This window comes from Lepisma saccharinum, chromosome 1 (assembly GCF_977018435.1).
Source record: "Lepisma saccharinum chromosome 1, izLepSacc3.1, whole genome shotgun sequence".
Lineage (NCBI taxonomy): Eukaryota > Metazoa > Arthropoda > Insecta > Zygentoma > Lepismatidae > Lepisma > Lepisma saccharinum.
In genome coordinates, this window is record NC_139229.1 from 81,022,540 (window position 1) to 81,037,877 (window position 15,338).

Here is a 15,338-nt window from a genome sequence, read left to right on the forward strand (position 1 = left end):
CACAGTAGATGGATTCACATATAGTCTTTTTCAAAAATTGGTTTTAATGTTTTTAGATATAAGGAAAGTGGTAGACTGAAATCCAGATTTTCATGCTTTGTAGAAATATTATTATATATAGAACAAAGTCTGAATATAGGTGATGATTTGTATTTTTCTGTTCTCGGGATATCACAGAGGAAAAGGTGTCGCAACCGAAGATTAGATTTTCTAGTATACTGGGGCATGTATGGGCAGAAGTGGATTACCGCCTTGATGTTCCTAGAACTAGAGGGGCGCACATTGAGGTGTATGGCATATAAACGTGGAGAGTTGTAGCTCATTTTGAAATCAACAGCGTTGTTCTATTGCATGTAGTTTCCAAACTATTTTTTTTGTAATGGTATCAGGACTTTATAAACACCCTGTATAATATTTCTGTGTGTCTTTGTAAAAATATTACTTTATTAGCCTACTGATGGCACTATCTCCATTCACAGAAGACTTACTTAAGGGGCCCTCCATTCAAACTCTGGTGGAGGAACATTGCACAGTAGTTCGGACCCCACTTTAAACTTTAGGCCCAGTGCCTTTACCTGGTACCGAACCTGGTACCTCTTGATTACAAGGAGACAACATTACCACTATACCACACTGGCAGTGATGATTAGCCAAAGTTGATGAAGGTAAACATGTAAAGGAACACTCATGGGTTTGAGTTTCAGAGATTAATGGATAATCCCCTGTGGCTGGGCCAGCCAGCATGGTTGTACACAGGATGCAACAGAAGTAGATTCCCATTGATAACTCTGTATACAACAACTACCTTATGACATGCAATAATTTTTGGATTGGCCAAAATTGTAATTTGATCCACTCCTACATATTAAAATTGTGCATATACATATGAGGTTCACACACACTAAAAGTAAAGGATACACAAGCTGTCCAACTAGAGTGATGTAAGGCAGCATTGACGAGTGCCACTGGTACACAGCATCTTCATCCAGCTGCAGCTGGGCAAATAATGAATGTGTGTGCACTCCTCCTGATGACTGAAGGAATAGTTCAATTAAAGTCAATGTCTTCTGAACTCGTTTCGAAACTCTTGCCAAGTCATGAACACTTTCTGAGATCTTCAAGACAGACATTTGACGCACACTTGTTTCCCTGAAATTTGAATGGAGAGGAAATTATAAAAATATATACATTTAGAGGAGACAAAAATGTAACATATGTTGATACAAATACATAATTTAAAATTAAAACACAATACTATCAAAATCTAGGTATTTAGTTCTTACTGCATATCATTTTAATTGCACTGGTACACCTTGGAAACAATAAAATAAATTCATGCTTGTGCCTGTGCTATGATTTGTGATGGTCAGTTAATTGGTAATAAAGGTAAAGTTTCCCGTGCATATAGCACCATGCCATGAAAAGGCACATTTAGGGTAGAGCCCCATGATGTTGGCCATTTTAGAGGTCATGTGATCAGCACCATGCTTCAGGCACCTTAACCACCTGCCCCACCAGGTACCCATTAATTTGAGGCTGGGAGAGCCCCAGAGCCACTTTATGCAGGGACAGGGCCAAAAAAATCAACCTCACATCACTCAGCCCAGTAATTGAACCCGGGTCTCCAACATGGCAGTCAAACACCCTACCAACTAGACCACCATGGCTCATGGTCAGTTAATTTGTTGATTGAAATTAAAATCATGAGTGCTCAGTGTTTAGGCTATTTGCACCCATCACATTATACAGGGCCCAGCCCCTTACCATAGCTAAAATCAACATCTGGCTCTAAGAACTAAAATCTTCTTATGTTAAAAGCTGATGCTGTAAAGTGGCACTCAGCACATACATGGACAAAACAGGACAACACACAGCCCTGCAGAGGAGGATTATATTGGCCGTAGGTCCAGATGCAAGAGCCTTATTGGCCAGCAAGACGGCAGTTAGGGATGAGTTCTCAAAGGTCACACCTTACACTACCCCTGGTGATCAGGTAAAACCAGGCAAAACAAATTTGTGCTAAAGAGTTATAGAAAGTGACAGAGTAATAAAAAATAAGTTTGTACATGTTCAAATAACCACTGTTGGTAATTTAAAAAATTGAAAGTTTTTGTACTATTCTTTAACTTCTCTTTAGTCCAACATTTCATCATTAGTTACAAAGAAGAATGAAAAATGGTTTGATCAAGGATGGCACCTGAGAACAATCTGGTATTCCATACAAGCACACTAAGCAAAAAGCCCCACACAAACCATTAAATAAAATACACAAGTATAAGACTCAAACCGTGATGGCAAACTTACAAAGCACTTCCGGAAACAGGCGAAGAAGGTGATTTCAACACCCATAACACAACATAATATGCTTGTGTGAGCACGACTGTCCTAGGTTTAAGATTAGATCGGATTTTCTCTACTTCTCCAAGTTCAATTCTAGAGTCATCCTGACATGCTATAATCAGCATTTGAAGGAACAGCAGATTCTGGCAAATAGCAAACCTGTGAAGGCAAAGATTAGAAACAATTATTATGCTGGTATAAATGAGGGCTCAGCCGATACCGACGTATCGGTAATGGTCAATACGAGTGGCATTCTAACCTAATCTGACCAGAGGTATTGGTATCACAAAGTAACAGATGGGTTTTATTCATTGATAATAATAATAATAATAATAATAATAATAATAATAATAATAATAATAATAACAACCCACGGTGCAACAACCCTTGAGGACCAAGGTTGTCCCACTCCCACATGCCTAAGCAGAGGTGCCCGATCATCCAACCAGTTACAGGGTGATGTGTGCAAGACAATAAACCCCTACTCTTTGTACGTTGTCAATGACCGGGTTACGCTGCTCCATAGCTCCCTATCCTCATGATGGTGGGTGGCCACCTGTCCCATACACAGATGAAATCTCAGGAGAAAAGTTGTTATGCTTCCCGAGAGGGGACTCGAACCAGCGGAACTTAAATTGTTTAAGAAGGTGCGAGTTACTAAATTATTTCCGCGAAACTTAAATGTTTGATAATTTCAGTGGCCTCTGCCACCATCCACTTGGAAATTTGTTGCTTCACTGTTGGGTTGACTTTCGGTTCCTGTTTCCTCACTTCCTGCTAGGAGTGCCGGTGTAGCTAGTTCGTCTACTGTGGGTGATAGGTTTCAGTTGTTGCAATAGTGGGAGCCAAACATGATGTAACTGACCACTGTTGATATTCAGAAAAGCAACAAGTTCTCAAGTGGATGGTGGCAGGCCACCAAAATTAATCGAACACTTAAGTTTCACATAAATAATTTAGTAACTCACGTCTTTTTATTATCAACCACATTTTTTATTCCCCCTAACATGAATTAAATTGTCTGTAAGGGGCCACTCAAAACAAACGAGTTAATACAGCAAACAACAAAGACAATTGCAGTACCTGCAGTTTCACATACCAGTCTTATTTACCCACAACAAAACGCAGTTTCCTGAATCCTCCAAAATGAAAAAAAGCTTGACAATTGAGTGCCTTGTAAAATATCATCACTTACGCCTAGAGGTGGTCATCCTCCAGAGGGTGACCCTCATGAGGGCAGACCTCACCCCCACCATCCGAAGACTTGTGAGGGTGAAAGGCAAGTCATGAGGGTGAAAGTTGAGTCGTGAGGGTTTGCAAGGATGAGGGTGAACTCGAGTAGGGTGTGTGAGGGTGAGGGCAAGATCGAGCCGTGAAGGAGGTTGAATGAAAATGACCACCTCTGGTTACGCCACTGAAGTGCATTTCAAAATGTTACAGGAATTGGATTTACCTCACTTCAGCAATTTGATGAAGAGAACTGGCGATCGTGCTGACACCCAACTGGCTGCTGAACAGGGTTCCAACTGAAAGGACCATTCGGGATTCTTCACAAGCTGAAATGAAGAAAATAATAATTATGTAATATACTTTACCTTCAGCACTTAAGCAACTTGTGCAATTACACTGGTCAACAGCCAAAATGCGACATGAGTGATATATACAATTTCTAATCAATATTGGCCCCCTAAATACGAAACTGTCGTTAAAAATCGCAATTGACTAATTATAATTGAGTTACAGGACATTGTTGAATTGGAGAAGTTCCCTATGTATATGGTATTGCATAGCTGTAAGAAGTAAATGTTGAGTTTTCTCTTTTCACATCTTATCTTTGCTTATTTGTTGTAAGGAAAGGGGGAACTTAACCTCTTTATTCATTGATTTGTGAGGTGTTCGTTTGTGCAGACGTGATTGTGGCTTTATAAAACTAGGTTGAGTGTGTGCATTTATCGAAGATTGTGTTTGCGTATTACGTGGTCCGTTTATGGTAAGGTTGGCATTTAATTAAATTGCTGAGTGATTTGGTAAAAAAAAATACTACGTAAATGCATTATCAATGCTAACAATTTCTATTGTTTGTGGTCAAATTGTGTTTTCTGGACAGCGGAGAAATATTACCCCTGCTGTAAGAACACCCTACAATCTGTATTTCGGTACATACTGCAAATTCGGAGATGAAGATAAGACTTGGGCTCCACATTTCTGTTGTAAGACCTGCTACACGAATCTGCTGGACTGCTTGAATCACAGAAGACCATTGATGCCATTTGTTATTCCCTTGATTTGGTTGGAGCCCACTAATCATACAGACGATTTTTTTTGTTTGTATGGTCCCAGTAAAACAACTTATGTCCAATACTAAAAAGAAGACAATTGTATTTCCAAATATTCGTTCTGCTACTCGTCCTGTGGCGCATAGCAATGAACTACCTGTTCCAACACCCCCTGAATCCTATTCCGTAGAATCAGAAGACGAACCGTACAATCCACAACCTTCCACATCTACAGATCCTGACTTTGCAGGTGAAGTTACAGAACAGCACAAGGTTAGCCAGAGTGAAATGAATGGTTTAGTGAGAGATCTTGAACTTTCAAAAGCAAAGGCAGAGCTATTAGCTTCCAGACCTCAACAATGGGATTTTCTGGCTAGTAATGTGAAGGTGTTATTTTATCGTGACCATCAGAAAAAGTTGGAAGAATACTTTTCTACAGAAGGAGATCAAATAAATTATCGTCAATCCCTATTGGTTATTCTGTGCAAAAGAAAGAATCGTATGATAGCCTAAAATTCCTCCTTCAATCAATTAAATACAACTACAAATGAAAAATATGTGCAGATTTGAAAGTCATTGCTATTAGATTCCAACACAGCTATACCAAATATTGCTGTTTCCTCTGCGAATGGAATAGCAGAGACTGAGTTTCTCATTTCATTAAAAAGGATTGGCCATTACATCAAAAGTATGAAAACTGGAAATATGAATGTATAAAATGAACCTCTCGTGGAATCTGAAAATATTATACTTCCTCGACTTCATATAAAGCTAGGATTGATCAAAAACTTTGTCAAAAAGTTGGATATCCACTTAACAAATTTCCAAAAACCAGTGAACAGAAGATCGAGTAAGGAATTTTTGTGGGCCCTCAAATTCATGAACTTCACCAGGATGAGATCTTCCAACACCTGCTAAGTGATGTTGAGAAAGGTGCATGGAGTTCTTTCAGAGAAGTCTCAAACAATTTCTTGGAAAACAAACGTGCTGAAGACTATGAAAAACTTGTAAATAATTTGGTTTCATCGTATCAAAAAATGGGTTGCAATATGCCCCTTAATTTGCATTTTCTACACCCTCATCTGAATTTCTTCCCGAAAAGTTGTGGGGAGGTAAGTGATGAACACGGTGAGTGTTTCCACCAACAAATAACTATAATGGAGAAAAGATACCAAGGGAAATGGAGTACAGGAATGCTTGCCGACTATTGCTGGGCAGTAACCAGGGAACTTCACTACAAGATGGAAGCAAAGAGGAAGCGGATTGAATTCCACGTTAAGTATTAAAAGAACAAATCATACAGTAGTATAGTAGAATATTTGTATTTTGTGATTAATGTAAAAATTTTGATTCGTGAATTTACTTGGAAAAGGCAAATGGAAATGTACCCACGTTTTGTACTGTTCGTATAATACAGTTAAAGCTTAAAAGTTACATGCACACCAAGCATACGTCATTCCACTACGTTACAACATTGGGAAACCAGACATTTCGACAATACCTCGTATAATTCTTAAACTGGAAGTCGAGTGGCATTTTCATTGTCAGTTTCGTGTTCAGCATCATGGATTGATAAAGAAAAGTGATTTTTCATCCATGTCGCAAAAACAAAATTAAAATTTGTTGACCAGTGTTATTTAACACTCTATTAATAATTATAGCAATTAACAAGTGAGAAAGTCAGAAGTACAAACCATGATTCGCTGATATTTAGGCCCTCCCCAAGTGTTTCCGTACTCAGGTTTTGGGGGATTGGAATAGAGGATGGAAGCTCATTACCCAGAAGCAGATGTTGAAAGGTGAACTGTGACTGTTGGTACAGACAGCAACAGTACAGTCAAGGTTTTGGGTAGAAGATATGAATGAAGTTTGAGGTGTGATAGGTTTCTTTTGGGTGTGGGGTAAACTTTCCTGTGACAATGTGATTTAATCTTGGTAAAATTAGTAAATACCTGTTTCATCCATAGTAAGTTCCTCTGGCTGTCCTAAATCCAAACTCAATGCCTGAAGCAACATTAAGACTGCAGGGTAGATGTTGTCCACATGCTTCAAAGCCACCCACAACTCATCCATGAAGCTGCAGTCCACACCCTGAAATTATAAATAATGCACAGAAACATGTATATTTCATTTTTGACAGAAACACAAAATGTAACATGCTGCATTTTTTATTTTTCATGGTTTTGAAAGATTAGATATGCAGTTTTCTACCATGTTTTTTCACGAAGTAATGCAGAATGAACTGCAAAATTTGAAATAAACTCTTAAACATGAAATTTAGAACTTACTTCCCGACACAACACATTCTCAATAATCTTGTGAATTATGCAAAATCATGGAATATTGATTACATCTGCTGTAAAAATGTGAGAAAGTAAAATGGACTCCTTTACACAGGAATAAAGTTAACACTCTGATAACTACATAAATGTGCTATTAGAAAGGAAATGTTCATTTTGTGTAATAAATACAGCTTTCAAATAACATTTGTTATTTTTATTCACCATTTTAACACCAAAATCTTGATATTTTATTCATCGTAGTTCTAATAATATAACAGTGAAGCCTCTCTAATGAAATATACTGAGACTACAGAAACATTATTAACTTAAGAGTTCACAAAAACATTATCATTACATAAAAGTTGAAAACATATTTTTATAAAAAAATGGATAAAATATAAATAGAATTCAATTTACTCACAAGATCCTCAGAACTGTCTGAAAGAATTGCTTCTACTATATCTTCCATGATCTGGTCTGGACTCTTTAGGTAAAACATACCCTTCTTGAAAGCGGACACAATCTCTTCAGTCAGCTGATTTCCAAGCATCACCAATATCTTCATAAGCTTTATAACATCAGAGCACACTTCTGAATCTGGGAAAATAAGAAACACATGAATATGCTGCTGTGAAAATAACAAAAGAGATTCCTAACAAAGTTTAACTAAACATTCGGGATAGATTAATATTTCCAAGGATACTGATAAAGTACTTAAAAAATATATTGTTCTGATTTAGTATAAAATGGGAAACACATCAGGCAGAAATTGAATGAATAAATTCTCCTCCTTAATTTGCTTCAAAGAGAAGCTGAATCGAATGTACAAAAACAGTGCATATTAATTTGTTTTTGTCAGAAAGAGCAAGAGACAATCAATTAAAACGTAGATACAAATGGCTGTCTGAGCAATGTTAGCCTCAATGCCCAGGCTGTTTTTGCCATGTAATTTGAAACCAAGTACTACACTAAACAAAATTTGATCCCTCTCAAGCAAATAATGGAAAAATTGTAAACCACATACTGTTTCTTCAGCATCACTATAGATAGGGTCATGCTCATAAAGGTAATTTGAGGAATAAATCATGAAAAATTAACTTTGGCCTTCCTCTGTGGGAAATATTGGGACTTCAGGTTTGAAAAAGACTAGTTGGCTAGTACATGTTACATAGAATTATGTAATTTTTACTTTCTGAGTGTAATAATTTGTACATTTCGTAGGGATGGGCCGAAATGAAATTTCGATATAAAGTATCGATATAAAATTTACTGATACCAATTACCGATATTCTACCGATCTGATATGAAATTCCAAATGGTCCTTGAAGAACCTGAATGGTTTGTTGACCTCCTTAATAAATGTTTGCTTCCAGATGACTGCAGTGCAAAAGAAGCTGCATGTTTAGACATTTACTTTTTACAAAGTAGGGCATGGACATCATCCATAAAAATTACAACAAAATGGCAGAACATTGCACTAAATTAAAGATATTTAATGATATATAAGATCTGTAAAATAACCGGAAATTTTACTGATAAATCAATACACTGATATGTCTATATCGGCCAATGCCGATTAATCGGTCCCATCCCTAATATCAAATTTCACTCCAAAAGCGGCCACTGTAAATTTAAAGTTAGACACTTTCCTTTTCTCCATCACATCTTATGGCCATGGCAATGATCAAATTAGTCATGACATACTGTAAAGTTCATGTAACAAAGCAAATGCTGCAGACAGAGGCTGTCTAATGCCTGAATTAGCACAAATACCTTTAAGGGACATATGTTGTCTTGTGCCAGTGTTCAAAAGTTAAAGAATATTTATAGAAATATTGTATTGGCAAATTACTATAGGTTTTATAAATAGATACATGTATTACTTTATTCTTCAATAATGATACAGTATGGATTATTAATCTGATTCATTACTAAAAATTACGAACAAGTGATCTTTCTTAGTGAAACTTATATTAAAAAAATTAAAAAATTTAAGGCTAAGTTGATACCAGTACTTTCCTAGTCCAGGTATCTTGCAGAGTTTGCAAAAATGCTATTCTACAGTTTTGCAGAATATCAGCTGGCCCTGACATCAATTTGAGCAAACACACCAAGAAAATGCAGTGTTTACCTTCACAAAGAAACGGAGTAGATGCAAAATATGATGGAAGGCAGGTTTCCTGTTGGATGGTCATCATATGCTCCAGAGCATCCATTGGACGCAGCAACGAAAACTGACTTTTCTTGATGATTCCCAACATTGCAGAATCCATTCCATAAATCAAGCCCATTGGTTTAGTTCCTGCCTGTGAATACAAAATATTTAAATATGACTTACATACAAACAGTAAAAAACAAAGTAATATGGGAGGCTTCCACTTTTCACCGTGTGTGTTTTAGACTCAAAAAAATGAATTTCAAATCCTGATAATTCAGGAATTCACGTTTTCCGTGAAGCTACTTTAAGTAATTTTCTATTAATTTCGGCACCGAAATTAATACCAAATTACTTAAAACACCTTTGCAGAAAACGCGAGTACCTGAATTATCTATTACCACGTCTCTCATTCCCATAGTATGAATTTAAATCATGACAAATCAAATTCCTTGGTTTCCCAGATGGTTTTAAATTAATTTCCAGAACTTACTTTAACTTGGTTTAGAGTATACTACAAGTGGAAATATGAAAGTAATTGCTCCAATTGCAAGAAATGCCATATTGTTAGGTTTGTTTTTTTTTACATACATACATACACATGTAGAAAATTTCATATTTAAAACATTTTGTTCTACTGGGACCATCAAGATTGAATGTATATATGTAGGAAAATGTAAAATTCTGGAACCTAAAATCAGGTTTAGATTGTATAGTTAAAAATAGTTACTAAGCTATGTGTCACTGATTTCCTTTGCCATTTTCAAGGTATAAACAAGAGGCTACAAACAGGCAACGTTGATAGATACAGCAGCATTGTACTACCTGTCATCACAACCAATCTTACAGCTGATGCTTGGGAGCAGTTTGTTTAAGCATTGTGATGAAGTAAATTTCCATGCACAACATTATTATTAGTTTTTACTAAACTAGTGTCTTCCTTTATGGCCCGACCCTGTGGCCGAGTGGTTAGCACATCACGCTGCGACGTCAAGGGTCCCGGGTTCGAATCCCAGTCGGGCTTGGTTGTTTGCGAATGTTCAGTCATCAATTTCATCATTTCATCACTCATCCCCATCTTCGCAAATTAGCCAAGAGGCACAAAATGTGAAGTAAAATAAACTAAATCAAATCAAATCAAAAATCAAATCTTCCTTTATGGCCCTTTCAGAATACAAAACAGAAAAAAACTACAGAGAATCCTGGCAACACTTAGCATCAGCTGTGAGGTATATGTTCCTCCTTTTGTAGAGTACAGCCAACACATTCTGTTGAAATTACTAATTGGAATTTTTAATTACAGACCGATTTCATGACTCAGGTTTTCAAGGTCAGTTGTTCATTATTGCACATGTTTCAAATTGAAATAAATACAAGATGACTTATTTAAATAATATTCGTGAATGTTTATTATTAGCTTGTAATTTATTTCCATTATTTTTTTATTTTCTTTTGTTCCTCTATATTTTATTGAATTTAATTATTTAAGTAGTTTAAGCAGTGGTGATTGCAAAGTCCTTAAATCAATGGTTTTTAAGTTTTCTATTACAATTGTAAGTTCAATTATTTTGTTAATCAGTCTTTTAATTTTATTATTATTAGGAATAATATTTTTAATTAAAGATATTACAAATTTTCTTGAGTGAAGTATTATTATTTTGAATAGTTCTAATATTATTATAACAATGTCATTTGATTGAATATCTTTAATTTTTATAGGATTAGTTATATACTGCTGGACAATGAAAACCGGACACTTTAATATTTGACATCTGAATTGCAATAACAGTTCGCAGGTATATTACAGAATGTTCGGCAGATCATGTAGTACCATATGCACCATTCATAGGCTCGGACTTTGTTTATGCATTCGTACTTAATTCAGTTTCTGCAACATTTAGTTAGCCCTTGTACCAGAGCTTTTATCGACCCATTGCGTTATCACAAAAAATGCAAGTGTCCGGTTTTTTTTGTCCAGCAGTTTATATAGAGGCACGCAAATTTCGTTTTTGACGAAAACACGAAATTTGAAATAACATGCTATAATGTTCATTTTTCATGTTTCTGAAAGGTCTGAGGTGCATTTTTATACCCTGTTTTGTCACAAAATAATGCGAAATTAACTGCAAAATGCAAAATTGACTCTTAAACATGAAATTTACTGTTTATATACCGACCAGACACTTTCTGAAGTCTGAAGTATCCTGTGAGTTATTCAATTTACGGAAAATTGATTAATTCTGCTGTAAATATTTGAGAAGCAAAAATGGACCCTTTACACAGGAATAAACTTAATACTCTGGTAACTACATAAATGTGCTATTAGAAGAGATAAGTTTATTTTGTGTAATAAGTGGTTTTTAAATCAAATTTAGGATTATATTCACAATTTTAAAACCAAAATGTCATCTTATATAGCACTTCTGATGTGATTATTCACCGCTATAACACCAAAATTTTATTTTATTTACCGCTTTTGAACCCGAAATAGACTATTTTTGTACCGAAATTTTACTTTTTTATTTACCAAAAATATGTGCCTCTAGTAATACATATTTATTCAATGGTTATTAATTGTGGTGGTTCTTATATGGAGGGGATTATAATATAGGTCATTTTATTATTTTAGTTTTATTTGTGGGGTCTATAATGTTTTTATTATTTTTAAATTGCAAAACACTCCATAAAGTTGAAATATTGAAGAAGAATTAAAATTTATATACTTGTTAAAATCCTTCTTCACTGAATATGGAACATACCTGTTGATACTGCACCACACAAGAATAAAATCTTGCCCAGCACCTTGTGGCAATCTCTCTGAATTCATCATTGGAGAGCTCATAATCAGTTGCTTCGTTCTGAATTTCTGCCTCCACAGCAGTACGAACCCTCTCCTTTAGGATGCTGGCAGATGGCACTTGAGTCCTGGTATCGGATATACTGCTCAGAGACCTGCAATAAATCTGGAAACAAACAAACAAAAAAAAATCACAATATTTCAAATTATTTGAAAAATGTACTCAAATTTTTATACAATCTCTAACAATATGTTAGTCTGGACAAGGATAGAAAATATATTGATGGGATATAATTTTCTATGTTGTTCATTTACACATGTAAATCTTAACAGTAAGAATGTATAATTATCTCACAAAATAAGTCAAAGGATCAGAAACGCTAATGTTTTTTCTACAATTCAAATCTAGGACCACTAGCAACGACAGAAGCATCAGAAATTATTTTACAACAATGAACGTAAGTTTCTAGAGATTTCATGCATCAGATGCATCCAGCAAAACTTCCACATATTGCATTTTAAATGTAACCCCAAGTGCTCTAAATAATGTTACTGATTATGTTTCTGGGATTCAAAGATGTGGTAGGAAATTAACTCATTCGCTGTGGGATTTTGGCATGCTGATATAGCTTTCGCTGTGTAGTTTTTTGGGGAAATTTTCAGAATTTCATAAATTTGTAATAAAAGTATTCTGAAGTACTAATATGAATTCTTCCCGTATTCTTTCAAAAAGGGCCATAGTCGAAATTTATCCTTGGTGTTCGATTATCATTGTTATTGAAGTGGATACAGCAGCGTGCCCAAGGGGATGGGGAGTGGGTTGGTAGGGCTCATAACCCTTCCTTTTTGTCCATCATTAGTAAATAATAATAATATTAAAAGTAGGAAAGATAGTGAAATTAGGGTGATTACTAAAAAAAAGTGTACGTACCCTCACCACATTTCAAAAATCTTGGAACATGCCACTGAGTAGATAAATGATCCTTGTCGCCATTGTTGTTTACATAGACACAACAGTACACATTTTTCATTTGTTCAGAACAAAAGCAAGTTATTTCCTTTGAAAACAGTTCAAATGACAGCATGTTCTGGTAATGCTTTTTCTTATAGGGCAATTTTGCTCGACACCAGTAGTGACGAGAAAAAGTTAGGCATATTGAAGCAAATTGCCTGAAGTCGTTTGCCGCAGCGAAAGAGTTAATAGCAGGTGTTTCGTAAATAATTGATGGGTTACAAAAATGTATTGCAAGTAAACTATTGAACTTTCATTAATAAGAGCAGTCCCAAAACAAACAAGGAACTCAAAACAGTTTTTTTTAACACCTACAAATGTTCAATGTATGCACCTCGGGTGACACGGTACACACCAACATGAATTAGTTGAATTAGTTTGTTTCGTTAAGACTTAAGAAATGCACCCATAGTGCTCTTCCAGTTTTTTTTTTTATTAAAGTGAACCAACAAGCAACGTATACTAAGCATCTCTTTGCATGTTTGAGTCCCATCATCCCTCCTCCCTCTTGAACAGAGCCTGTTACTGTTTCATTTCATGTAGCTCTGCAACTGCCTTCACAAAATAGGGTTAACAAAATTTTGACGCTCACAATGTACAAGGTCCGCCCATAAAGAAACCAAACTGTCAAAAAAAAAAATAACCCAGCCAAATAAAAAGGTACCGTATTCTGGCAACACTGCAAAGAGCTATATCTAAACTTCCCGTCAGTGCATGTTACAACCTATTACAGGCAGTCAGTATCGGGGCAAGCGTGCGTCAGATGCAGGTCGTGTGCAGGCGGCATACAAAATATGCACAACAAGATGGAACAACATTACAGCATAAAGTTTTTGTTACAAATTGGGTAAATCATTTACCAAAATGTTAGATGATACGGGCAGTGTATGGTGAGATGAAACCTGGTGTTTACAATATGACCCCGAAACAAAAAGACAGAGTGTGAAGTGGAAAGGACAGTTCTCGCCCTTAAAGAAAAAAGCACTGATGTCGAAATCGGATGTCGAAATCGAAGACGAAAATGCTGCTGCTCGCATTTTTTTGATTCCCAAGGACTGCTCCACCATGAACTTGTCCCTAAAAACCAAACAATCAATCAGTGGTATTACAAGGAAGTGCTTGGTCGACTCAGAAACAGGATGAAGCAGGTTAGGAAGGACCTCTGTGATTCTAGCCCGTGGTTTCTGTTACACGATAATACTTGGCCTCATACCGCATTGTCTGTATAATACCTTGCTAAGAATTCAGTGACAGTGATCAATCACCCTCCACATTCTCCGGACTTATCGTCTGCTGATTTTCCTTTTCCCCAAGCTTAATATGGCTATGAAAGGGCAAAGATTTGACGACGTCGCTGACATTAAATTAAATGCTACGTGTATTTTGCGAACACTTACTGTCAATGACTATCAACAGTGTTTCCAAGACCTGTACAAATGCTGATCAAAGAGTATTGCCTCATCTAGTGATTATTTTGAAGGTGATAAAGTAATTTGAAGGTAATTACTTGTTTTCTTTCGTAAAAAAAAAAAAGTTAGGTTTTTAATGGGTGAACCTTGTAGTTCAAACCTGGAACAGCTTGCACTAAAGGCCATCGTGCTAACCGTTGTGTTAAGCAGGAGACGGCTGGGGCAATAGTCATGACAACTATATTTTTTTCTCAAATTGAACGGCGGTAGCACATGGCACCCATAGTATGTGGACACCACTAGATGGCAGTGTGATGAACAGTTATTGTACAGAGAACAGTGGTATTCCTTTGTTGAATTGACCAGCGTTCCATGGCATGAACAGCGTTTGTAGTGGATGTTCTGCTTGCTTCCCTATCCTACAAATGGTACACGTCATTTGCATTGTTCATACATTACAATACAATGTTCCCTTCTATTTGCATATTTACGATTTTCGTGCCAGTCCAGCATTCTAGAAGAAAAATAAAAAAAGGTTGCCATGAATTATGCCCCAACCCTCGAATATGAAAAAAAAAGTTAGTTCACCGGCAGTAAATCAGATAATATAGTAGAATACTACACCGCTATATACTTACACTGAGAGCTCTTTGAATGACTTCAAGAGCGAACAGCCCAGGCTGAAAGATGTATGATATGTATGCATGCTGGGGATCCATCATCGGGTCAGGTGGTATGTAGTCTCTATCGGGAGGCACTTCCAAAATGGCATGCTGCCAGTCGGTTGGAAATGCAGGGTTCCCATCGATCCGAATGTTGCTCACCACAACCTCGCCCTGGACAGAAAACCACATCGCCCACAAGTGGCTTCGGGTGAGCAAGAAATCGACCAGGTCGTACTGCAATGTAATGGCAAAATATTCAACATTATCAAAAAACTAGTTTTTCATGCAAAAAAAAAAAAAAGTTTGATTTTTGCATAATTTCCACGGAGCATTCTTTCGTACCCTGTGAAAGACCAATATGCTGGTAAAGTATCGGCTGGTACCGGAAGATGAATTCCAACC

The 15,338-nt window shown here is 36.4% G+C and overlaps 1 protein-coding gene across 1 annotated transcript in view; it reads right to left on the minus strand.

The window, feature by feature from the left end:
- Nup160 (nuclear pore complex protein Nup160) overlaps positions 1-15,338 on the minus strand; it is a 58,932-nt gene that overhangs the window by 24,304 nt on the left and 19,290 nt on the right. Inside the window, exons 8-15 of the mRNA XM_083133517.1 lie at positions 14,910-15,170; positions 11,813-12,016; positions 9,030-9,204; positions 7,320-7,495; positions 6,569-6,707; positions 3,794-3,896; positions 2,305-2,499; positions 919-1,149 (exon numbers count right to left, since the gene is read on the minus strand). Of these exons, the coding sequence (XP_082989643.1) occupies positions 919-1,149; positions 2,305-2,499; positions 3,794-3,896; positions 6,569-6,707; positions 7,320-7,495; positions 9,030-9,204; positions 11,813-12,016; positions 14,910-15,170 (1,484 nt within the window). The remainder of the gene's footprint in view (positions 1-918; positions 1,150-2,304; positions 2,500-3,793; positions 3,897-6,568; positions 6,708-7,319; positions 7,496-9,029; positions 9,205-11,812; positions 12,017-14,909; positions 15,171-15,338) is intronic.